The 23,919-nt window shown below is 39.1% G+C and overlaps 1 protein-coding gene across 1 annotated transcript in view; it reads left to right on the top strand.

Annotated features, from left to right (window-relative positions):
* Positions 1–23,919, top strand: part of A2M (alpha-2-macroglobulin) — a 40,565-nt gene that overhangs the window by 12,056 nt on the left and 4,590 nt on the right. The window contains exons 12-31 of the mRNA XM_031041110.2: positions 1,123–1,350; positions 1,600–1,663; positions 2,903–3,045; positions 3,400–3,549; positions 5,723–5,890; positions 6,541–6,649; positions 8,015–8,135; positions 9,240–9,468; positions 10,213–10,333; positions 10,741–10,862; positions 11,252–11,303; positions 15,591–15,674; positions 15,953–16,129; positions 16,445–16,532; positions 17,708–17,864; positions 18,603–18,677; positions 19,094–19,274; positions 21,336–21,559; positions 23,315–23,533; positions 23,690–23,817. Of these exons, the coding sequence (XP_030896970.1) occupies positions 1,123–1,350; positions 1,600–1,663; positions 2,903–3,045; positions 3,400–3,549; positions 5,723–5,890; positions 6,541–6,649; positions 8,015–8,135; positions 9,240–9,468; positions 10,213–10,333; positions 10,741–10,862; positions 11,252–11,303; positions 15,591–15,674; positions 15,953–16,129; positions 16,445–16,532; positions 17,708–17,864; positions 18,603–18,677; positions 19,094–19,274; positions 21,336–21,559; positions 23,315–23,533; positions 23,690–23,817 (2,840 nt within the window). The remainder of the gene's footprint in view (positions 1–1,122; positions 1,351–1,599; positions 1,664–2,902; positions 3,046–3,399; positions 3,550–5,722; positions 5,891–6,540; positions 6,650–8,014; positions 8,136–9,239; positions 9,469–10,212; positions 10,334–10,740; positions 10,863–11,251; positions 11,304–15,590; positions 15,675–15,952; positions 16,130–16,444; positions 16,533–17,707; positions 17,865–18,602; positions 18,678–19,093; positions 19,275–21,335; positions 21,560–23,314; positions 23,534–23,689; positions 23,818–23,919) is intronic.

Raw genomic sequence — 23,919 nt, 5'->3', positions numbered from 1 at the left:
ATCACTAGCATTTACTTTCAAGTATATATACTCTATAAATTATTGTTCTTACTTTATTTTTGTCCTGCTATTCTAATTTTCTCCAAGTTTTTGTTATACCCATATAACTTGCTTTGTATAGCATAGAGTTCTCTATTCATCAATGAAGATGTAGATATACAGTAAGAGATATAGGGATACACAATAGATATTACATAATAATGATGATAAATAAACAGGATAAATAATATGTTTTATTGACTCCACTTTAAATAGATGGCATGAAAGCCCATACCTCCTAATAATTAAAAATTGAGTATTCATTCATTTATTCAACCAAGAAGTGTCTTGAATGTTTTCTATGTGCTAGGCAATGTTCTCATCCTGAAAATAAAAATATTATTTTTAAATACTCCCTCTTTTTGGTAATCATTTACCTATTATCATTAGAAAATATATTAAAATATAAATAAACTGTTCTACTGATACAAGGATTCGTTCACACCACTTGGGAGGTGAGGATGAAGGTAGAGGAAGCCTGAAAAGAACAAGGAAAAACTTGGAGAAAAGTTAAACTGCAACTCAAGTAGGACCTATGAACTTTATGAGTCCAGAACCACAAAAAGCATTAAAAATAACCAGCTTAGGACAGTCCAGGAGAGATCGACTTCAACTAATTCACCAACTCAACTCATGAACCAAAGCCATTGACAGAAAGAGGTCTCAGACCTCTATGGCTGCAATATCACATTTATTCATAATACATATTTAAAACCCACCATAAATAGGTTTCTGAAATGTAGTTCTTCAGTTTCTGAAGAGTATTTAGTCTCTTCAAGGAGCTTTTATAGCTCCAACGTCTCTGTCTGCATAGGCAAAGTGGACCAAAAAATGTCGAGCAAATTAAACAGAGCAAAAGATGCCTCCATGTATGCTCTTCAGAAATTTAAGTACCAATCCAAGGAGCCTCTGCAGTGTAAAGATCTGCAATACAGATAAACACTATTCTCACTTTTTACTGTGGAGGAAAAGCTTTCTAGGAACTAGTTAAGGTAGGACAGTGAACTAATGCAGTTTTGTGAGAACACTGATTCGCTATGACATCTGATCTAGAAAATAATATCATTTTTTTAAATTCATTAGGTCAAACACAAGGATCCTAGTCCCTGTTATGGCTACCAGTGGCTGTCGGCAGAGCACGAAGAAGCTGATCACACCGCTAATCTTGTATTCTCCCTAAGCAAGAGTTTTGTCCACCTAGAACCTATGCCTCGTGAACTGCCCTGCAGCCAAACTCAGACAGTCCAAGCATATTATATTCTGAATGGACGGGTCCTGCAGGAGCTGAAGGAGCTCGTGTTCTATTATCTGGTGAGAAGGAAGACCACTTCATTGACTCATCCATAGACAAAAGCCCTCTGTGGGGCAAGGAATTAAGAAATTCTTCAGCCATCACTACTTTGACTTATTATCCATGTTCCTGTTGAAAGTTTGACTTCTCTTAGGGCTAAATATTGCCAGCTGGAGCTCAATAAAACAAGCATAAACATGAAGGGCAGGACACGGGGTATAGGATTTCTGTCAAGCAAATCAAATTCCTTTTCCTTTCCTTTTTTGCAGATAATGGCAAAGGGAGGCATTGTCCGAACTGGGACGCACGTGCTGCCTGTGGAACAGGGAGATAGTGAGTACTTCCACAAGTCTACATTTCTGCCCCACTCTGACATATTCAGCCTTACGTTGCAGAAATATCAGAAAAAGTTTCAAATAAATAGCGGTGATTTCCATCAAACTTCAATAAATGAGAAGTTGAGTGAGGAAAGAAAGAATGGGTGTTTATTTGTCCGTTTTGCCCTTTATCAAATATTTCTTTTCTTTTCCTTCAGCATCTTCTGTTCAGATTACTTAAAATGTTGAGGTTGTTGTTTTAGAATCTATGCTTATTCCAAATTTTCAAACCATCAATATTCATGGAGCTTCTTCTCAAAATGGCATTTTAGAATTGTTTCAGGAAATGGAGAGAAGGTAAAATCTTGGAATACTTCCTATATACTAGGTCTTTTGCTGAATCATTTATATCTATCCTATTTCCTTTTTGAAGATAGTTCTGACTTATGGAAAGTTAGACTGGGTACTTCCACCATTGAAATGGACTCTCGCCATGAACAAATATGGAGCAATATAAACCTCTGAAGCTTTCTGCTCTTCTTACAAGAGAACTATTAGGGAGCTACTCTTTTGATGCTAGCATAGGATCACAGAAGCACCATTGTAAACTTACTTATTGAAGCTTGACTTATTGAACGAATCCTTGTATCAGTAGAACAGTTTATTTATATATTTAATATATTTTCTAATGATAAAACTAAATTTAAACTAGACTTCTAAAAAAATCTACATAGGTTTCAAAAAACAACTATCAAAGGAGCATAGTAGTCCTCTTAAGAAAAAAAATAGAATATTTGGTGGATAGAAAGTTAAAGAAGATATGAGGATAAATGCAATGTGTTAAACTTTTACTATTACATCACACAACTTCAGGTTCTATTTCCCTTCTCTAGTGTGAAGTCTAGATCAAATACTAGCCAAGTGGATGTCTCCATACCCTCAGATAGCATCAGAACTTTATAGAGATGAGCTAAAACTGAAAATTGGTGTGAAATCATTATATGATTTATAAGTGAAGAGAACCCTTTAATAAAGTTTTTTTCCTAAAGTTAGAGTTCTTAGAGGTATAGAATTCTTAGAGGTAAACATTCATTTATTACATCTACTTTTTCTGATATCTGTTATACCAACTAATAGAAACAGTAATTCACCAGACCAGGCTCCTAAAAATGGCTCTGTGCAACAGAAAAATTTCATTTCAGCCCTGGGGAGTTGTCTAAGCCATAATTGCTTCCTCGTTCTCTCTGTGCTCCAGTGAATGGCCATTTTTCCGTGTCAGTCCCTGTGGAGTCAGACATTGCTCCCATTGCTCGATTGCTAATCTACACCATTTTACCTGATGGGGAAGTGGTTGGGGATTCTGCAAAATACGAGGTTGAAAACTGTCTAGCCAACAAGGTGGGTTTTTTTATCATAAAATTTTCAACATTTAAAACCAAAAGTTGCTATTATCAATTACATTCTACATGTGAACATTGGGGCCAACGGGGTTAAATGAATTTTCCAGAGATTTTCAGCAAGGTAATGGCAGAGTCAGACTAAGAAGCCATGTCATTTGATTCCTACTCCAAAATTTTCATGCATTGTCTCTTACTATATAATACAGTTCAGAGTACCTTGCTCCCTTCTATGATGAAGTGCTGGAAAATATGTAAGCAAGTTTTTAAGGCTACCAAAGAGCCAAAAGAAAAATACAAGAGCATCTAGAACCATTTGCAGTTGTTTTCTCAACCATTTTCCCCAATTCAACAGGTAGACTTGAGCTTCCGCCCAACACAAAGTCTCCCAGCCTCACACGCCCATCTGAGAATTTCAGCTTCTCCTCAGTCCCTCTGTGCCCTCCGTGCCGTGGACCAAAGTGTGCTGCTCATGAAGCCCGAAGCAGAGCTGTCTGCAGCCTCGGTGAGTTCCCGGCAGCCTCGGGGGTCAGGAAGGGCTACACAAGGGGCTCAGAGCAAGGAGAAATGCCTATCTCAGTAAGATTGGATCTATTAAAATTTTATTTATCTAAGAGTTTATAGTTTTGGGGCGCCTGGGTGGCTCAGTCGTTAAGCGTCTGCCTTCGGCTCAGGTCATGATCCCACGGTCCTGGGATCGAGCCCCGCATCGGGCTCCCTGCTTGGCGGGAAGCCTGCTTCTCCCTCTCCTGCTCCCCCTGCTTGTGTTCCCTCTCTCTCTGTGTCAAATAAATAAATAAAATCTTTAAAAAAAAAAAAAAGAGTTTATAGTTTTGATCTCCTTCATGGGCACTTTTTTGATAAGAAATATATTAGATTTGAATACATAGATATATGTTTATTTACATAAATTTATATACATACATACACAAATATATATATGTATTTGTGTGTGTTTATATATATATATATATCTCAATAAAATCATTCACCATTCGAAGTCCCTGAAATCCTAGAGCTCTATGAAACTAGTAACAGGCGTTTTCAAGCTAGTTGTAATGTTTGAAAAAGTCTAACAAAAGTGGTGCATTGACCTGCACTACAAGTGATATGAAATATCAAATTTCTGTTTTTATAAGAATTATATCAAACACTGTATGCCCCAAGACAAACATAATTTCTGAAGGAAGATATACATTGTCTCTGATGAATAAAAATTTGGAAAAATGAATTATATGGTAAATGACATTGATAAATGAAATCCTTTAAAATGTTGGGTGAATAGAAGAAATAGCAGAAGGGTATGGCTGGAATAGAACAATGAGAAACAACAACACGTGCTAATAGTAATCTGCTTATATTTTCAAATTTTCAATATGAAGCCAATTGAAATAACCTTTTTTTCCCACTATCAAAATTTTACAAAGGGAAATTTATATTTTACTCCCTAAAAAAGAAAGTTTTAAGAAAAGACATTTAACATTTTGATCCTTACAAATGGAATTTAACTGAAAATATTAGAATTCTTCTAAAGGAAGTATTAAGTACATTTCAATGAGAACAAGGGTATACATGGAAAAATAATGATGTTTTATGTTTATATAACATAATTTTATAGTTCTCAGGGTTTTTTCTAAATTATAACAATGCTGGTGGATAGATAAGGCAGAATGTCCTATTAGTTTGTTAATAAAAAACAGAAGCTTTTAGGTAGTTAGTAGTAGACCTGGGTTAGAACACTAGCCCAGTCCTCTCCAGCCTTGATAGTATTTTACTAATGAAACACTTTGCTCCCAGTAGCATAAGCCATCCATTCAACACATATTTATTTCACGTCTGCGGTGTTCTAGGTGTGCCCATTGTTTGTTGAAATGCCGGGGTGGGGATCTAATAGTGAAGGACTCAAAAGACAAAAAGCCATGCTCTCATGGAACTTATGTTTCCACAGATGAGATAGACAATAACACATAATATGCTTTGGAGAAAAAGCAGAGAGGGGAGATGGAGAATAGTAAGAGGGAGCTACCTTCGAGAAAGCATGTAACTTCATTAGCCTACTTACTTGGCCAAGCAGTTTTAAACTCCTTTGAACATAATACAATGCACTATCAGCATTTTTCTTCCCCTTCCCCTTCAAATGAATTTGAAAGCATCATTTCCAATATTATATGTACTGTGTGAAGATATGGAGCATTTTGTTCCCATGAATAATACCTAAGAAAATACTATCCTGTCCTATATAGAGAGTATATACTTATTCATGTGCCAGTTTAGAACATGGGTTCATTAACTTTGTTAAACACTGAGTCAGCTGCTAACCACAAGGAGAGACAAAGCTATCACTTCATTCTATCATCCTGAAATTTTATAGCACATCTAAAATACAGCATACTCAATTTATCTCAATAAAGTTTTATTCCATTCTAACATGGAATCTAGTGTTTGCCTCTGAACTGTGTAACAAATTATTGTGGTCTTTGAGGACTCAGATGAGAATGTTCTGGGTTTTTTTCCCCCCTAAAACTGTTTAAAAAAAAAAAAGCTTCGAAATCATTTCTATAAATTACTGAAGCAAATTAAATTTCTATAAATTACTGATTATTCTTTTCTTTTCTCTTTGCGCTTAAGAAGAATAAGCCACAAATAAGCTTGGCCTTTCATCGTTTGCATTTGTACAGGTTTATAACCTACTACCAGTGAAGGACCTCACTGGTTTCCCTGCAAGCTTGAATCAACAGGAGGAAGATGATAGAGACTGTGTCAATCGCCATAATGTCTATATCCATGGGGTCATGTATTCCCCTGTATCAAATACAAATGAAAAAGATATGTATAGTTTCCTACAGGTAAGTTCCTTATATTGTAGATGATCCATTCTAAAGATTTACAAAATATTATATATGAAAAAATTATTTATTGTAATGCCTTCATATCATAACTGAAGCTAATGGGACACAGAGAGGTCAAGTGACTTCTCCAAGGTCACTAATAGTCACAGATCTGTTACTAGCAACAGAGCCAGCCAACTTTCTGGACTAGTAATCAAGTTTTTTTTTTAACTTTTCCTGAAATTCATTGCCTTGTGTTATTTAGAAAAATCACATATATAAAATATTACTCTTAAAAGAGTTTTAGGGGTGCCTGGGTGGCTCAGTCGTTAAGCATCTGCCTTCGGCTCAGGTCGTGATCCCAGGGTCCTGGGATCGAGCCCTGCATTGGGCTCCCTGCCTGCTTCTCCCTCTCCCACTCCCCCTGCTTATGTTCCCTCTCTTTCTGTGTCTCTCTCTGTCAAATAAATAAATAAAATCTTAAAAAAAAGAGTTTTAACAACAAAATAAAATTAACCTCCATAAGTATACCAATATCCCTTCTACAGATGTGAACATTAAAAGTTTAGTATTAAGCTAATTGGATTATTTGTGACATTCAATGAAGTATGTGCCTATATATATTTTATAATACTTATGTACTGATTAGGTGATAATCTCCTTCACAGGATATGGGCTTAAAGGTATTCACCAACGCAAAGATTCATAAAACCAAAGTATGTTCACAGCCTGAACACAATGCAGTGTACTCATCTCGAAGACTATTCGCTTCTCCAGGTAAGAAACTAATAAAAATTAATATATTGAGTCAAGAATAAAAGAATATTTTTAAAGATAAAATGTGATAACATTAACAAAAATGGCCTTGTGATTCAGACATATTAAGGTTCTCGCTCAAGATCACATAGCAGTACAAACCCCAAAATTCTGATTGTGTCAAGCCCCCACATGCTGAAGAGAATACAAGGCAGACTATGAAAAGTTTTCTGAGAGGTACAGTAATGTTGTGTGTCAACTATACTTCCATTTAAAAAAAAGAGAGAGGTGCAGATATGCAGAATCAAAGAAAGTATTAATTCTTATTGAGCAATCAAGAAAGTCATTCATAAGGAATCTGCCGCTAGTAAATGGAGATGTGTGAATGTATGAGGTTGAGAAGGAAAGATAATTTCCAGAGGATCAGTATAAACTGAAACAGAAATGTTCACAAGTTGGGACTACATTCTCGCCAGTTAGATAAGGAAGCTCTTTAACTTACCTGAATTATCAGCCAATATTCATGTCGAAGTCACATTCATTTGTCAATGAAATGGGCTACTTTACTGGTGAATCAGATAGTAACCAAATGTTTATTTCTAGTCTGATATTTTCAAATCATGGTGGACTATAGTTTGAGTACAAACTAAAGAATTTGTCAAAGATCAAGGAAAACGTTTGTTCAGTGAAAATTAACTGGTTATATGGAATTTAAATAAATATTATTATATATTTTTTTATTATTTATAAATTAAAGTCGACCATCCTTTACAGTAGAATTTATAGTAAACTTATGTATGTACAAGTATATATATGCACAAACTTTTTCAGAGAGCTGATTGTTAAATATTTACCAGCACACCATTAACAGAGAAGGTAAATAGGTGAGAGAACCTGACTGACCTTCTGGCACATGTGGAAATAAAGAACTTTTTAATCCTTGATCCCTCACTCCTATAAACTTTCTCAGAGCCACTGTCATCATGTCTGGGTATGATGTTTCTTTGATCCCACAGAGGAACACACCAAATGGAAACTGACTCCTGCCTTCCTCCCAACCCACGTCCTATCACTCTCCTCTTGAGACAAAGCTTAGTAACCACAGAGGACTCCTTTTCTGATTCATAGGCCATCCCAAGTTCTTTCTGCCTCTAGGTCTCTGCTCTCTGCCTGTGATTCTCTTCCCCCAGCTCACTTAGAACTTATTCTGAGACTCCAGGATTCAGCGAAAATATCACCTCCTCAAAGAAGCTTTCCCTTAGCACCCAAGCGTCCTCTCCTGGTTCTTGTCTATTCCATCATCCTGTTTCTTTCTTTTGTAGCATGTATCACAATCTCTTTATCTGTATATTTATTATTTCTGTCTCCCCCCCTCACCCACCATAGTTGTATCTGAATTGCAAAGAGGCCATGAACTTACAAAGATGGTCCACGTTTCCGAGCCTCTCACTGAGACTGTGCGGAAGTACTTCCCTGAGACGTGGATCTGGAACTTGGTGGCGGTAGAGTAAGTAACTTTCTTTATATATAAAAGGTAACAGGGGTGCCTGGGTGGCTCAGTTGGTTAAGCGTCTGCCTTCAGCTCAGGTCATGATCCCAGGGTCCCTGGATCGAGCCCCGCATCAGGCTCCCTGCTCTGCAGGGAGTCTGCTTCTCCCTCTGCTGCTCTCGTGCTCTCCCTCACTCTCTTTCCCTCTCAAATAAATAAATAAAATCTTTTTTTAAAAAAAAGGCAACAATATAGACTTCTCAAAATTTTCCATTTTTAGGCAATTTTTCAATATCCAAGTATTTCTTTTAAAGATTTTATTTATTTATTTATTTATTTGAGAGAGAGAGAGAGAGAGAAACAGCATGAGAGGGGATAGGGTCAGAGGGAGAAGCAGGCTCCCTGCTGAGCTGGGAGCCCGATGTGGGACTCGATCCCAGGACTCCGGAATCATGACCTGAGCCGAAGGCAGTTGCTTAACCAACTGAGCCACCCAGGCGCCCTCCAAGTATTTCTTTTAGACACATCGCTATTTTCAGGAGAGGTTTAACATAAATACTTCTGCTATAAAAGTCTCACTATTCTAATTATATCAGAGCTAAGAAATTTTGTACACATTTGATTCTAAGACTTCCAGAAAATGGGAATAAAGACTAACTATGACCAGGCACGGCATAGACTAACACATATAAGAGCTCCTTCATTGGCCAACAATCTTGAGTTAAACACAGAATCAGTCAGGCCAACTACACACTGTAGTAGTAGAATTAAAACTTAAAAAAAAAAAAAAAAGCCCGCCCTCATTGGAACAGTATTTTAAAGAGTAAAATTTAAGAGCAATCTCAGATTACATACTTAGTTCATAACGATATTGTCTATAATAGATAATGCTATAATTCTGTGTCTACAGGAGATTCTAATATAGACTAGAATTGAAAACAGAATTGGAAGGAAAGGACTTCTTATATTTTCCCACTTTAAGTCTTGACTATACTCTCCTATATTGATATTTCTACTGAGTGCTTTCAAGTCATGACAATAGAATTATTTATAGGGGTTCTCTCCTAGAAAGGATTTATTTAACTGCTTACTTTCTGTTCTTCACATCTCTATCTTCCCCAGCTCCTCAGGGGTGGCCGAAGTGGGAGTAACAGTCCCGGATACCATCACGGAGTGGAAGGCAGGAGCCCTCTGCCTGTCCAGTGACACTGGACTTGGTCTCTCTCTTCCCGCCTCCCTCCGAGCCTTCCAGCCCTTCTTTGTGGAGCTCACAATGCCCTACTCTGTGATCCGAGGAGAGGCCTTCACACTCAAGGCCACCGTCCTCAACTACCTTCCCAAATGCATCCGGGTAAAGACCTCTCTTACCTAAATTGAACACAAGGTGTAACAGTCAAGTAAATTAAAAATTGCATTTTCAAAATACTGACAAACTCCTGTGTGTAAGATGTGCTCACCCACAGAGGAACACTCTCAGAGATATTCATATGTTATAGAAGTTGTGGTTGCTGATATTCCCATATACTTGCAACTTCAAACAAGCTTCTGACCCTTACCCCAACCCCATAAGGTTAGGAAGTTCATGCAGTATGAAGATTTCTGACACAGTGAACAAAAATCAGTACACATCATTCTCATGTCTTAGATCCCCCAAGTTTTCGACTTCTACATTCCATATATTTAACTTTCAAATATCATCATACAGCATTAATTAGATTAAACCTTACTTTAAAAGTCTATTTGTGAGCATCTTACCTCCACTGAAACCATAACCATTTATAAATCTTGAATACTCTGCTTGGAGAGCCAAGGGAATGGTCGAGATCCCAGGCCAAAGAAGTAGAGCTCCCACAGGCAACATACCATCGTGAGTTTTCCTCACCTCTTGTCCCACCCCATAAAAGAGCAGATTATCCAAAAATACAAAGATTTCAATGTCAGATCCTCTGTAAGGTAGTCGATCGGCATTTAGATCATCTTCAGTATTAGGCAACCTAAAATCTAACTAATCCCCCAATATACTTTATTTCAAACCATTCTCCCTTTGGTCTCTTTCTCCCTCTGATCTGTCTCTTTTTCTCATGTGTGGTTTCAGGTTAGCGTGCAGCTAGACCTGAATCCTGCATTCTTAGTCCAGGAGAAGGAACAAGAGTCTCACTGCATCTGTGGGAATGGCCGACAAACCATGTCCTGGGCAGTAACACCAAAGGCATTAGGTGAGGAACAGTCTCCTAGAGACAATTCTCTACTCAAGGATTATATATATCAGTAGGATCCTTATATCTAGTGCTACTTCCTTCAGGCAAAGACCACGCCCCACCCCCACCCCCACACCCCCATCCTCCCCATACCCACCCACCCCTGCCACCGCCATTGTAGGATATTTCTTCCTTTGTCTTTTATTCTAGCATGTCTAGAAGACTATCCCCACTTCCTTTACCTCCATCTATCTCTGCCTTGAATTCTTAGGATCACGAGCCTCTAGTTGATGCCGCTTCCATTCCTGTTCCTGTGTTTTTATAAAACAAAAAGAGGTTACAAAGCATTAAACACTTATAAATCTGAGGTTTGGAGGCACGGAGAAAGAAGGAGATGGTGCTCATCTGTATTGCCTCTTTCTTAGGAAATGTGAATTTCACTGTGAGTGCAGAGGCACTGGAGTCTCAAGAGCTATGTGGGACTGAGGTGGCTGTGGTCCCTGAATATGGAAAGAAAGACACCATCATTAAGTCCCTGCTGGTTGAAGTAAGTAAGCCTACCCATTTGATAGGTCACAGTGAGCCAATAAAAACAATGGTGAGTTGAAGGTTCCAAGTTTTAGGTGAGAAGGGCTAAATAATACATAATGACAGAATATTTCACAATATTCTCTCCTCTGTCTCTCTCTTTTTCTCCATCTCTCTATCTGTATCTCTATCTTTCTCTGTCTGTCTCTCTTGATATTTACATAATTTTTCCTCACTTTCTCATCTATCAACCTGTCTTCTTCATATTGCTTATACTTATAGATTCATTTATGTAATACATTTGGAAGTCAGCTCCAATTCTTCTCTTCACCATCAAGAAATTTGTGGTTCCACTATCAACATACGTGTCCATTTTCACCTCTGCCTTTTCTTTCTTTCCACCTACAGCCTGAAGGACTAGAGAAGGAAGCAACATTCAATTCCCTGCTCTGTCCATCAGGTAAGAGTCATTCATCGTAATTAGAATGGCATTGACTAAAGTTTCTGTAACATTGAATGTTCAAAGAATCTTATATCTTATTCCTACACTTTCCTACAAGGTAAGACCCAAAGAACCAAATGAGGCACCTGGTTCTTACAGAAGCCATGTAATTTGATCAGGAAACTGTCCTTAAGCCATGCTTTCCCAAGTTTTTAATCTGTTATAGCATCTATGCAAACACGCAAATGTCTTTCTGACCAGTGTATGATGTGGTTACATAGAAAGTGAGTAGAGGGGTGCCTGGGTGGCTCAGTCGTTAAGCATCTGCCTTTGGCTCGGGTCATGGTCCCAGGGTCCTGGGATCAAGCCCCGCATTGGGCTCCCTGCTCGGCGGGAAGCCTGCTTCTCCCTCTCCCACTCCCCCTGCTTGTGTTCCCTCTCATGCTGTCTCTCTCTGTCAAATAAATAAATAAAATCTTAAAAAAAAAAAAAAAAGAAAGTGAGTAGAATCAAATGAATATTGCCAAAGGGAATGTTTCCTTGAATGTTTAGTAATACAACATATGGGTAGCTGAATTCAAGCCACCCCAACATTGAATTTTGCACAGCCAATAGCATTTGATAATGGGACCATGCGATGTCCTGGAAGAAAGAATTGTCTTCACGTGTACCATTATTGTCGTGTCAATATCTGTTTGATGCCAATCTTGTACCTGATGCTCTGTCAGTCATTTGAGAAGATACTAAAGAAACTCACAGCAGAATATATAAATTTATCTTGGTGGAGAATTTTCTAGTCTAAACAAAAACACAGAAACTTAGTACACTAAGAAATTTATCAACACAATGTGTTCTTACCTCAAACAATGTCAAGTCAACATCACACATGTGTTTCTTGCCTTTCTCTGTCTACCTCCTAAGTTCTGTTTATAATGCTTATTATACTGCCAAGACTTCAAATATGTAAAATGTGTTCTAAAAACATAATTGCCTGGTTGTTTAGCCTTATTTCTGCATTTAAGTGAACTTGCCACCAAATCCTTTTATTATGGCGTGTCTTCCATTACTGAGTTCTTCATTTTTATTTATTTCTTATGTATCGAGGGCTAATCATCAAGTAGTTCTATTAAAATTAATTTAATTGCCCATGTAATACAAAAATACATTCTCCTTTACAAAACATAACAAAACTTCATACTAAAGGCAATCTTTTTCAATACTTTAATGATCATCCATGTATGTTTAGAAATAATATGCACATGATTTATATAAATCGTGTAAGTTTCATTCTATAACTTCTATAAGTAACATTTTATAACTTTTTTTTTTTAAAAGATTTTATTTATTTATTTGACAGAGAGAAACACAGCGAGAGAGGGAACACAAGCAGGGGGAGTGGGAGAGGGAGAAGCAGGCTTCCCGCTGAGCAGGGAGCCCGATGCGGAGCTCGATCCCAGGACCCTGGGATCATGACCTGAGCTGAAGGCAGACGCTCAACGACTGAGCCACCCAGGCGCCCCACATTTTATAACTTTTTACTCAACAACACGTTTTAGAAATCTAACCATGTTAAATTATAGAACTAGGTAATCCTTTTTAGTCCCTTTTAATTCCATACTATTAATATATCACAGTTCCGTTGTTTTTTAGCTATTCTTCAATTTGTTTAACTATTTGCCAGAATGAATGAATGAATGAATGAATGAATACTTATGTCCAGATGCAAATATATTTAAGGTAGATACCAAAATGTGAAATTCCTAATTAAGAGGGAACATCTATATTCTTAAGTTTTAATAGAACTTCAAAAACTTTTCTTTATTACCTATGTTAATAGTCCCATTACTTTATATTTCCTTGCATGATCACCACCACCTTTAGCCATCAAAGTTTTCAGTTTTCCTGAAAAATCTATTGCTGTTGTTTCAATCTAAATTTCCATAATCACAAGTGAGGATGAGCTTTTTTTTACATATTTATGAATGCTTTCATATCCTTTGACTGTTCGGGTTCTAGTGGTTTGTCTTTTTCTGATTCATCTGTATGACACTGACGCTTTATTGAATAAGTTGCAATTATTTTTGTTTGGTAATTTGTGTTTTACCTTTGTTTATGGCATCTGTTTTCTTACAAAATTTTTTTAGGAAACGTAAGAGAGGTTTTTTTTAACACACAAATAATACATACATAATTATATTATATACTTAATTACAAAATTAAATTTAAATAAATACAGAGCTGTGTATATTAACATAATAACATAATTAATGTATACAACTTGATGAGTTTGGAAATAAGTATACACCTGTAAGACTGTCACCACAATCCATACCATAAGCCTACCCATCACCTCCAAAGGTTTCCTCCTACTCTCTTACTATATTTTTTGGGTGATAAGAACACTTATTATGAGCTCTATCTTATTAGCAAGTTTTTAAGTATACAGTATGATATTCTTAATAGTAGGCAGTTCTAGAATGCAAGTTGGTACAACCACTCTGGAAAACAACATGGAGTTTCCTCAAAAAATTAAAAATAGAGCTACCCTATTACCCAGCAATTGCACTACTAGGTATTTACCCAAAAGATACAAACAAAGTGATCCAAAGGGGCACCTGCACCCCAATGTTTATAGCAGCAATGTCCACAATAGCCAAACTGTGGAAAGAGCCAAGATGTCCTTTGACAGATGAATGGATAAAAAAGATGTGGTATATATATAATGGAATATTACTCAGCCATCAAAAAAATGAAATTTTACCATTTGCAACTATGTGGATGGAACTAGAGGGTATTATGTTAAGCTGAATAAGTCAATCAGAGAAAGACAATAATTGTATCATTTCACTTGTATGTGGAATTTAAGAAACAAAGCAGAGGATCATAGGGGAAGGGAGGGAAAAATAAAATAAGATGAAATCAGAGAGGAAGACAAACCATAAGAGGCTCTTAACTATAGGAAACAGGAGTGCCTGGGTGGCTCAGTGGGTTAAGCATCTGCCTTCAGCTCAGGTCATGGTTCCAGGGTCCCATCGAGATCCCTGCTCATTGGGGAGTCTGCTTCTCCTTCTCCCTCTGCCCCTCTCCCCTGCTTGTGCTCTCTCTCGCTTGCTCTCTCTCTCTCTAAATAAATAAAATCTTTAAAAAAAAACTTGGAGGGGTGCCTGGGTGGCTCAGTCGTTGAGCGTCTGCCTTCGGCTCAGGTCATGATCTCAGGGTCCTGGGATCGAGCCCTGCATCGGGCTCCCTACTCAGCAGGAAGCCTGCTTCCCCCTCTCGCACTCCCCCTGCTTGTGTTCCCTCTCTCGCTGTGTCTCTCTCTGTCAAATAAATATATAAATAAAATCTTTAAAAAAAAATTTTTTTTTTGGAAACTAACTGAGGGTTCCTGGAGGGGAGGGAGGTGGGGGAGGGGGGAGGGGAGAGGGGTAACTGGGTGATGGGCATTAATGAGGGCACCTGATGTAATGAGCACTGGGTGTTATATATAACTGATTAATCACTGAACTCTCCCTCTGAAACTAATAATACATTTTATGTTAATTAATTGAATTTCAATTTAAAAAATAGGAGGCACTGTTCTATACAAAATAATCCTCTTGCAAAACTGAAATTTTGTACCCTTTAACAAAAGTTTCAGTATTTTATTTCATGAGGAAGGGGATGCAGCATGAAGATAAATACTACGATTCTCTTTCATCATCCTGAAATTTACCAATACTCAAATGGCAGTAAATGTATGCCTATCAGCAGCAATTATTTTATTTTCAGCGAGTCAAACACTGCTCATCTTCATCCCCAGTCCCATGTCTAGGGTTTCCATAAAAATACTATTTTCATATCTGGCGAAATTTGATGGCAATAAGGACAGAGCATTACTGTAGAATTCAGGAAATTTCAGAGATTTTTCCTTTGCTTATGTATACATTAAGGGTTCTTTTCATTAAACTTTTGAGTAATGAGTTGAGGGATGAACATTAAACAGATCGTCTTGTGATAACCATCTCATGCTAGCCACAGGATGACTACAACAGAGTGACAACATCATGGGCACTTCTCAATCTGTAGCCTTCTTTTGGAACACAGTCTACATACAGAGGGGAAAGAGAGATGAGGAAGGAGAATTTCTGGAACTCTCAGAATCCCGTTCATACACATTTAAGATATATATATCTACTTTGAAAACAGAAGTATTAAAAGAGTGACAACTTTTCAGAACTTTAAGTGTAAGGCACAGTTCTGGCTTCTGGGTTTGGAGGTCTTCAAGAAGATATATGGCAGACATAATTCCCATTATTTCTCTAGGTGCTGAGGTGTCTGAACGATTATCTTTGAAGTTGCCAGAGAATGTAATAGAAGACTCTGCCCGAGCCTCCATCTCAGTATTGGGTAAGCTCCAGCCCTAGTGACTTATTCTACTATATTAATAGTTTTTACCATATTTCTTTTCCATAAATACTCAAAATCACAACTATAATATTAACTTGATTCTTCCCTCCTTCTTTGGGCTTGTATACTGCTCCCAATCATACTTCTGTACCTGGACAACTCACCCTTCCTAAAAATCTTCATTTTTCGATCTTCCTAAAATTATTCATTTCTTCCTAATGATTCGGACAGATTAAAATCTATAAGCTTTCTGATGTCCCATCTCTCCCATTCCCTAGGAGACATACTGGGCTCTGCCATGCAAAACACACAAAATCTCCTCCGAATGCCCTATGGCTGTGGAGAACAGAATATGGTCCTCTTTGCTCCCAACATCTATGTTCTGAATTATCTAAATAAAACACACCAACTGACTCCAGAAGTCATGTCCAAGGCCATTGGCTACCTCAATACTGGTGAGTGATTAAATGAGTGAAGACTTCACGGTGTTATTTTAACAATAGATTGGATTTCCCAATAGGTTGAGTTACTTAGCAATTCTATTATATGTTAGCATATCATAGAATCATAGTTACTGTGATAAAAATGACAGTTAATTTTATGGTTATTATCCAGTGTCCAACCTCTAATAAATGCTTAGAATGCAGAACCTTGTAACATATGACAGCAAAATTTAAGAAATATCGCAAGAGAAACCAAGGCATTTTAGTAATTTCTCTGGCCACAACATATACAATCTGTCATATTGTTTCATGAACCTTCCATTTCAGGTTACCAGAGACAGCTAAACTACAAACACCATGATGGCTCCTATAGCACCTTTGGGGAGAAATATGGCAATAATGAGGGCAATACCTGGTAAGGAATAGACAGTTTTTCGAGGTCCTATTTTTGTACTAGCTCTTTTACATATATTATCACAATTATAGTCACAGTAACCTTATCAGATATGTATTATTAAACCTATAGTTGGTTATACTTAACAAATATACCAAGGGTAGCAAGGTAACAAATAGAAAAGCTGACATTCAAATACACATATATTAGATTTGTCCCCCAAATTCATCCTGTTAATAATAACCAGGGTATTCTTTCTAAAATAGCTAGTTTTTTGAGAGAGAGAGCGCACACGAGCAGGGGAAGGGGCAGAGGGAGAGAGAGAATCTTAAGCAGGCTCCTTGCTCAGCACAGAGCCTGACGTGGGGCTCAATCTCATGACTTGAGCCAAAAATCAAGAGTCGGACATTTAATTTCAGGTGCTTAACTGACTGAGCCACCCATATGCCAAGAAATAGCTATTTTTTTAAAAGGTTATTTTTTTTCTAGAATAGTTCCCATAGCCATGAGTTTTTTAATATATGGCAAGTGAACATATCATCTAACTTCTAGATAAACCATGTTAACTTCAGCTTTTTTTTTAACTTCAGTTTTTAATATGTTTTTAGATCATACTCATCTTGACTGTGAATAAATAGGAAGAAAGAAATGAGGAGGACCCAGTGACATGCAACATTGTTTTAAAATCCCTAAAGCATGGGGCACCTGGGTGGCTCAGTCAGTTAAGCACCTGACTCTTGATCTCAGCTCAGGTCTTGATCTCAGGGTCACAAGTTCAAGCCCTGTGTTGGGCTCCATGGTGGGTGTGGAGCCTACTTAAAAAAAAAAATGAATAAATAAAATCCCTAAGGCAAAGCAAAGCAGTTTGAAGTTATTCAGTCTTCTAAGTGAGAAGATTCTGCCATCTACAGAAGGAAATCTCTAAAGAGAAGAAAGCCTTACTCAAGTAAGTAAAAACAAGTAATATCAGAAGTACTTCGACTCTCTGTAGCAATGAGAAAATGAGCCAGCAAGGAAATACTAGATCTAGCAGATTAATCAAGCAGTCTAAAGGCAATGGGCATTCTAAATACACAGGAATACCTGTCAGGTGACTCACGTCAATGTAAACAACATCATAAAAAGCCTTTACTGTGCCACAGTTATAAAACGATTGTAACAACATAAATATCATCATCCCCTCCCCCGCTGCTCAGGCTCACCGCCTTTGTACTGAAGACTTTTGCCCAGGCTCGAACGTATATCTTCATTGATGAAGCACACATCACCCAAGCCCTCATCTGGCTCTCCCAAAAGCAGAAGGACAACGGCTGCTTCAGGAGTTCCGGGTCTCTGCTCAACAATGCCATTAAGGTGAGGTGTTCTTGGAGCTAGTTTTGGTTTTTGTTTTGTTTTTTTAATAAGATTTTATTTATGGGCGTCTGGGTGGCTCAGTTGGTTAAGCGACTGCCTTCAGCTCAGGTCATGATCCTGGAGTCCCGGGATCAAGTCCCACATCGGGCTCCCTGCTCAGCAGGGGGTCTGCTTCTCCTTCTGATCCCCTTCCCTCTTGTGCTCTCTGTCTCTCATTCTCTCTCTCTCAAATAAATAAATAAAATCTCCAAAAAAAAATAATAAGATTTTATTTATATATTTGAGAAAGAAAGCGAGAGTGCACAAGCAGGGGGAGCAGCAGAGGGAGAGGGAGAAGCAGGCTCCCTGCCGTCCCCTGAGCAAGGAGCCCAATGCGGAACTCGATCCCAGGACTCTGGGATCATGACCTGAGCTAAAGGCAGACACTTAACCGACTGAGCCACCCAGGGGCCCTCAGAGTTAGTTTTGATTTGTCCATTTATGATGTCTACAAGGATGAGAGGAAGTAATAATGTAGGAATTAGCAAAGATAACTAGCTAACTAAATAAATAAATAAATAAAACCTGGATCGTACCAAGAAAGAGGGGACGGAACTTAGGTTGATTGTGATAATTGGCCCCATGGGGATGAATAAGAGTGAGGGTAAATTCCATGACACAGCAGAAGGCAGAGAGCTAAGGGAGCGCTTTCTCCGAAGTTAAATTACTCATATCTCTCTCTGTGACTCACAATTACAGGGCGGAGTGGAAGACGAAGTGACCCTCTCTGCTTATGTCACCATTGCCCTTCTGGAGATTCCTCTCCCCGCCACTGTAGGTACCACCTCATCTCCCTGCTGAGGCAGAGTTCTGGAGGCAAAGGAAATCGTTGCCCTGCTGTCAGACCCATCACCCTACTAAAAGTCAAGTGTCAGCTTTCCTTTTATGCCATGATGGCGCTTCCCAGATCAACAGAAAATTGAAAGATTTACACTGTCCCAGTGACGCCCCTAAGCTATTTCTCCCCTAGAGCCCTCCCGCTACTGCCATATACACACCCAAAATGAATTCTAAAAACATGGCCCGCGTTCCTGCCTTATGAATGTAATAATAACATAAAGATCCTATTCTCTCTTTCCACAAGAATGAGAATAGATGGACACATGCATTTGAAAAATGATCTGTGCTTACCTGGGAATGCTAGCATTCCTGGTCACATAGCTTGGTTCCCGTCTTGTCTCCCTCCCCAGCACCCCGTTGTCCGCAATGCCCTGTTCTGCCTGGAGTTAGCCTGGAAGTCAGCAAAGGAAGGAGCCCATGGAAAGCATGTCTACACCAAGGCACTGTTGGCCTATGCTTTTGCCCTGGCAGGTAACCAGGACAAGAGGATAGAGACGCTCAACTTACTTCACGAGGAAGCTGTGAAGGAAGGTGAGAGCACATCTGAGATCTTCTCCTCTCCCCCATTCTCTGTACCAAGAACTGTACTGCAAAACCCCCACACCTACATCCCGTGATCCCTTTCCCCTCTCTTCTCTTGTCTATATCACTACCCAGTCTGAGATTTCTTTAGCAAGTCACACATCAAAAGATAAGAGGCAGTGTACTGTAGTAGTGAGAAGCTCAGCCTCTGGAGACTAGCTCCAAAGCATTTCACATATGAGGCCTTGGCCAAGTCACTTACCTTGTCTGTGCTTCAGTTCCTTCATCAGTAAAATGGGGATAATAATAGTATTTACCTCATAGGGTTGTGTCAATATTAAATGAATTAATACAAGCAAAGCACTTAGTAGACTATATGGTACATAGTAAGTGTATAAAAGTATTACCTATTATGATTACAATAGCCATTCTTTATATATACCCAATCCTTACTTGGTGCATCACATCATCTTAAACATAAGAAAGGACTGGAGAGGGGCGCCTGGGTGGCTTAGATGGTTAAGCGTCTGCCTTCGGCTCAGGTCATGATCCCAGGGTCCTGGGATCGAGTCCCGCATCGGGCTCCCTGCTAGGCGGGGAGTCTGCTTCTCTCCCTCTGCCTCTGCCTCTCTCTCTCTCTCTGTCTCTCATGAATAAATAAATAAAATCTTTAAAAAAAAAAAAAAGAAAGAAAGAAAGAAAGAAAAGACTGGAGGAAATAACCCTACGAATAAATTCTGGTATTTTATGCTCATATCACAAGTCTGATAATGTTGATAAATCTACTCATATCCACACAATATTCCTATGTATACAGTGGTCTATATGAGGGGTCAAAGAAATCGAAAATAAAAACGCAAATAATATTTTATCCCCTAAAACATATTCTACCTTTCTCCTTTGACCGTGCCATTAATTGCTTATCCTTAAAATGTATTGGGAATATTTCAGATATACAAAAATACATAAAGAATAATTAGCAAACCACTATATACTTTCCTCCCAGCTTAAGAAATACAAAATTACCAGGCAGGAAAAATTCCACTCCAAAAATATCACTCCCACCTCCAAAGGTAACCATTATCCTGAATTTGTCATTACAATTTCCGTGGGTTTCTTTATTTTTTCCTGCATACTTATTTCTAAACAATATTGAGAATTTTTACGTGTTCTTCATCTTCGGATAGACAGTATCACACTTTTGAGTATGTCTGCATCTTGTTTTCTTGCCTGTTTGTCTGCCTTTTGTTTTTTGCATTCAACCTTGTGCTAATGGAGTCCCCTATATGAGTGCCTGTGGCTCTAGTTCATTATTTTCACTGCCACATAATATATTGCAATGCACACGTAGGTCATAATTTATATTAAGGAGTCTCTCCTCATGGATCTTTTCTTGTGTCTTATTTGTGACTATTGCAAACCATGCTGCAGTGAACCCTCATATACATGCCTCCTTGTACCCGTGTGTGAGTTTCTCTCAGTTACACTTCAGGAAGTGAATTGCTGATTAGTAAGCTAGACACGTCTTCCCCCTTGCTGGATATTCCCAAATGGCCCTCCAAAGAGCAGTTTCCTTCCCACAGCAGTGTAAATCAGTACCCATTATTTCACACTCTTGTCAGCCTTTGCTATTTAAAGGCTTATGTATTTTTTCTGGCCTCATGAGTATGAACTCCACTATCTCACGTCATCTGTGATCCTCACAAGAAACCTCTATAGAAAAATTTATAGAAAATTTAACAAAGCCCAGATAAGGTCTGGATAACATCAGAAAGAGGAAATCCCCACAGTCGGTAAGGGAACTTGCTCTTGCTCTTTTTCCCCGACAACCCAACGATGGCAACCATTTGAAAACTTCGATGGCCGTGGGCTTCTGACGCCAGCAACGTCATCTGCCTTCGGCTAGCCAAAACAAACCAAGTTCAGGTTTACACAGAAGGAAAAGTATCTAGACAAGGTTCAAGAGAATAGAATGGGAATGTACTCCTTACTTCAGCTCTGGCTTAGGTACTTTCACCTTAAATTAAATAAGAATATGTAGTCACTCATAAATCTTTTTCTCATCTCCAGATAGTTCCATCCATTGGGAGAGACCTCAGAAACCCAGGGCACCAGTGGGGCATTTTTACCAACCCCCGGCTCCCTCAGCTGAGGTGGAAATGACATCCTATGTGCTCCTGGCTTACCTCACGGCCCAGCCTGCCCCAACCTCAGAGGAGCTGACTTCCGCCTCGCGCATCGTGGAGTGGATCACAAAGCAACAGAATTCCCAGGGGGGCTTCTCCTCCACCCAGGTCTGTGTTTCCCAGAACTTTTCACTTCACCTTTAGGTATCAAAAGTTTTGAACAAGCTATAAAGACACGCAAGAAGAAAAACTGAAGTTGAGAATAACTTGGAATGAGGAAAATAGTAGTAGTATTCGGGGATAGTGAGAAATAAGGAAAAATGAAAGTCAAAGAGGGCTAAAAAGAAAATACCTGCAATCCTGGGACCCCATCCTTGTTATCATCACAGCCCCCTCCTCCCGATAAAAACTCTACCTCTCTAAGGAAATGGGACCCGGTATGCAATGGCCACAGCAGAATGAATAAAAAAAAAAAAATCTACCTTCTGGAATCTTCTGGAAGTTCTAAGAGTGCCTTTCCTAGGAATGCTACTCAAAACCCAATAATCTGTCCTTGCAAATCTCTCCATTCGTAGGTCCCCTTTAACTGACTTATTTTAAAGCTAACACATTTTATGGTTCCACTATTCACCTCTTATTATACAAACATCTGTTCACCAGGAGCATGAAAAATTTTCTTTACTGTGCCAACATCCTGAGCCTAACTATGTAATCTTATATCTTAAAAATTCATCAATATGTACAGAGCAGGACATTTCATCTTCAGAGAAGTTAGAGGTTAGCCCACAGGCTAAACCTAAAAGAGAAAGAGAATGTGACAAAATGGCATCCCATCTTTTTTCATTGTATTTAATTTCTTACTTTTCCATATGAATGGAAAAAACTGAACACTTTTATTAAAACAGTTATTCTTTCTTAGAAATCTATTATTTAAAGACTGTCATTCAAGTTCAGTGCTAATGAGAATGGAGAATATGACATGTGGGGGTGGGAGGAATCCAGACTTCCAATAAAAAAGGGAGACCCAGGACGCAAGGTGGCTCAGTCAGTTGGACGGCTGCCTTCGGCTCAGGTCATGATCCCAGGTTCCTGGGATGGAGCCCCGCATCGGGCTCCTTGCTCAGTGGGGAGCCTGCTTCTCCCTCTCCCACTCCCCTGCTTGTGCTCTCTCTCCCTCTGACAAATAAATAAAATAAAATCTTTTTTAAAAAAAAAAAAGGAGAGAGAGCCAAAAAATGTCAATAAATCAAGAAAAGAATTATAATTAAGCATGACCTTCATCATGGCTGCAAACGACCTTGGGCTTTCTCAGGGCACTGACCTCAGCAGCAGAGCAGAGTTTAATCTGGGGTGAGAGCCAGACTGAACTTTGGTTGAGCGGTGGCAGGAATGACCACAGTTATCAAGTAAGACCTCTTAGGCAAATAGCCAAAGCAAATAAATGATTCCCATTCATGGATATTTTCCACATTCCGTATCCCACGATTATTTATAGATAGAAAAAGGTCGGTTTTCTGAGAAATAAAATAAGCTTCTTTTTTTTTTAAAGATTTTATTTATTTATTCGTGAGAGACAGAGAGAGAAAGAGGCAGAGGGAGAAGCAGGCTCCCCACCATCCCCCGAGCAGGGAGCCCGACTCGGGACTCGATCCCAGGACCCCAGGATCATGACCTGAGCAGAAGGCAGATGCTTAACTGACTGAATCATCCAGGCGCCCCATAAAATAAGCTTCTAAAGCAGATATGTGAATGTTATGGTTCTATCTAAGGCTTATAATCAATCTTGAAATTAGAACTCCAATATTTTAGCGAGCGAAGCAGGAAAAAAGGAAATCAAAGCCCCAGTTGTGGCAGCTGACATGGGCCTTTGGGCCCTGGGGAGGTTGCCAGGCCTACGCAGGTTCTCTCGCTCGTCTCTTCCAGGACACAGTGGTGGCTCTCCAGGCCCTGTCCAGATATGGAGCAGCCACCTTCACCAGGAATGGGAAGCCCACACAGGTGGCCGTCCAATATTCAGGGACACTTGTCACAAAATTCCAAGTGGACGACGACAACCGCCTGTTACTACAGCAGACCTCATTGCCAAAGGTGCCCGAGGAATACACCATGACGGTTACAGGAGAAGGGTGTGTCTACCTCCAGGTGAGACTCTCGGGCCCCGTCGGGGCAGAGGGTCCACGTTAGCCGTTCCCGCGGAAAACCCCTGACTCAGCAACGGAGACGGCAAATCAGAGAACCGGTGGAGGAAGTTGGGAGGAGAAGGGAGAAACACAGATTTTTGTCTTTGTTGTTTTACAGACATCCTTGAGATACAATATTCTGCCAGAAAAGGCAGAGTTCCCATTTGCTTTGGAGGTACAGACTCTGCCCCAAACTTGTGACAGACCCAAAGCCCACACCAGCTTCCACATCTCACTGAATGTCAGGTAAGACCTCTGACTCAATCATCTAATTCTGGGCATAACAACCAGTCCTTTTTACTGGAACTCCTCATTAAGCTGAGTAGTGTGTCGGTTAATGTTTGCACT

The sequence above is a fragment of the Leptonychotes weddellii genome, chromosome 5, assembly GCF_054177405.1.
Source record: "Leptonychotes weddellii isolate Sample4059 chromosome 5, ASM5417740v2, whole genome shotgun sequence".
NCBI lineage: Eukaryota > Metazoa > Chordata > Mammalia > Carnivora > Phocidae > Leptonychotes > Leptonychotes weddellii.
Note: the sequence above shows the minus strand (reverse complement) of the source record. Positions and strands in the feature narration are given on the sequence as shown.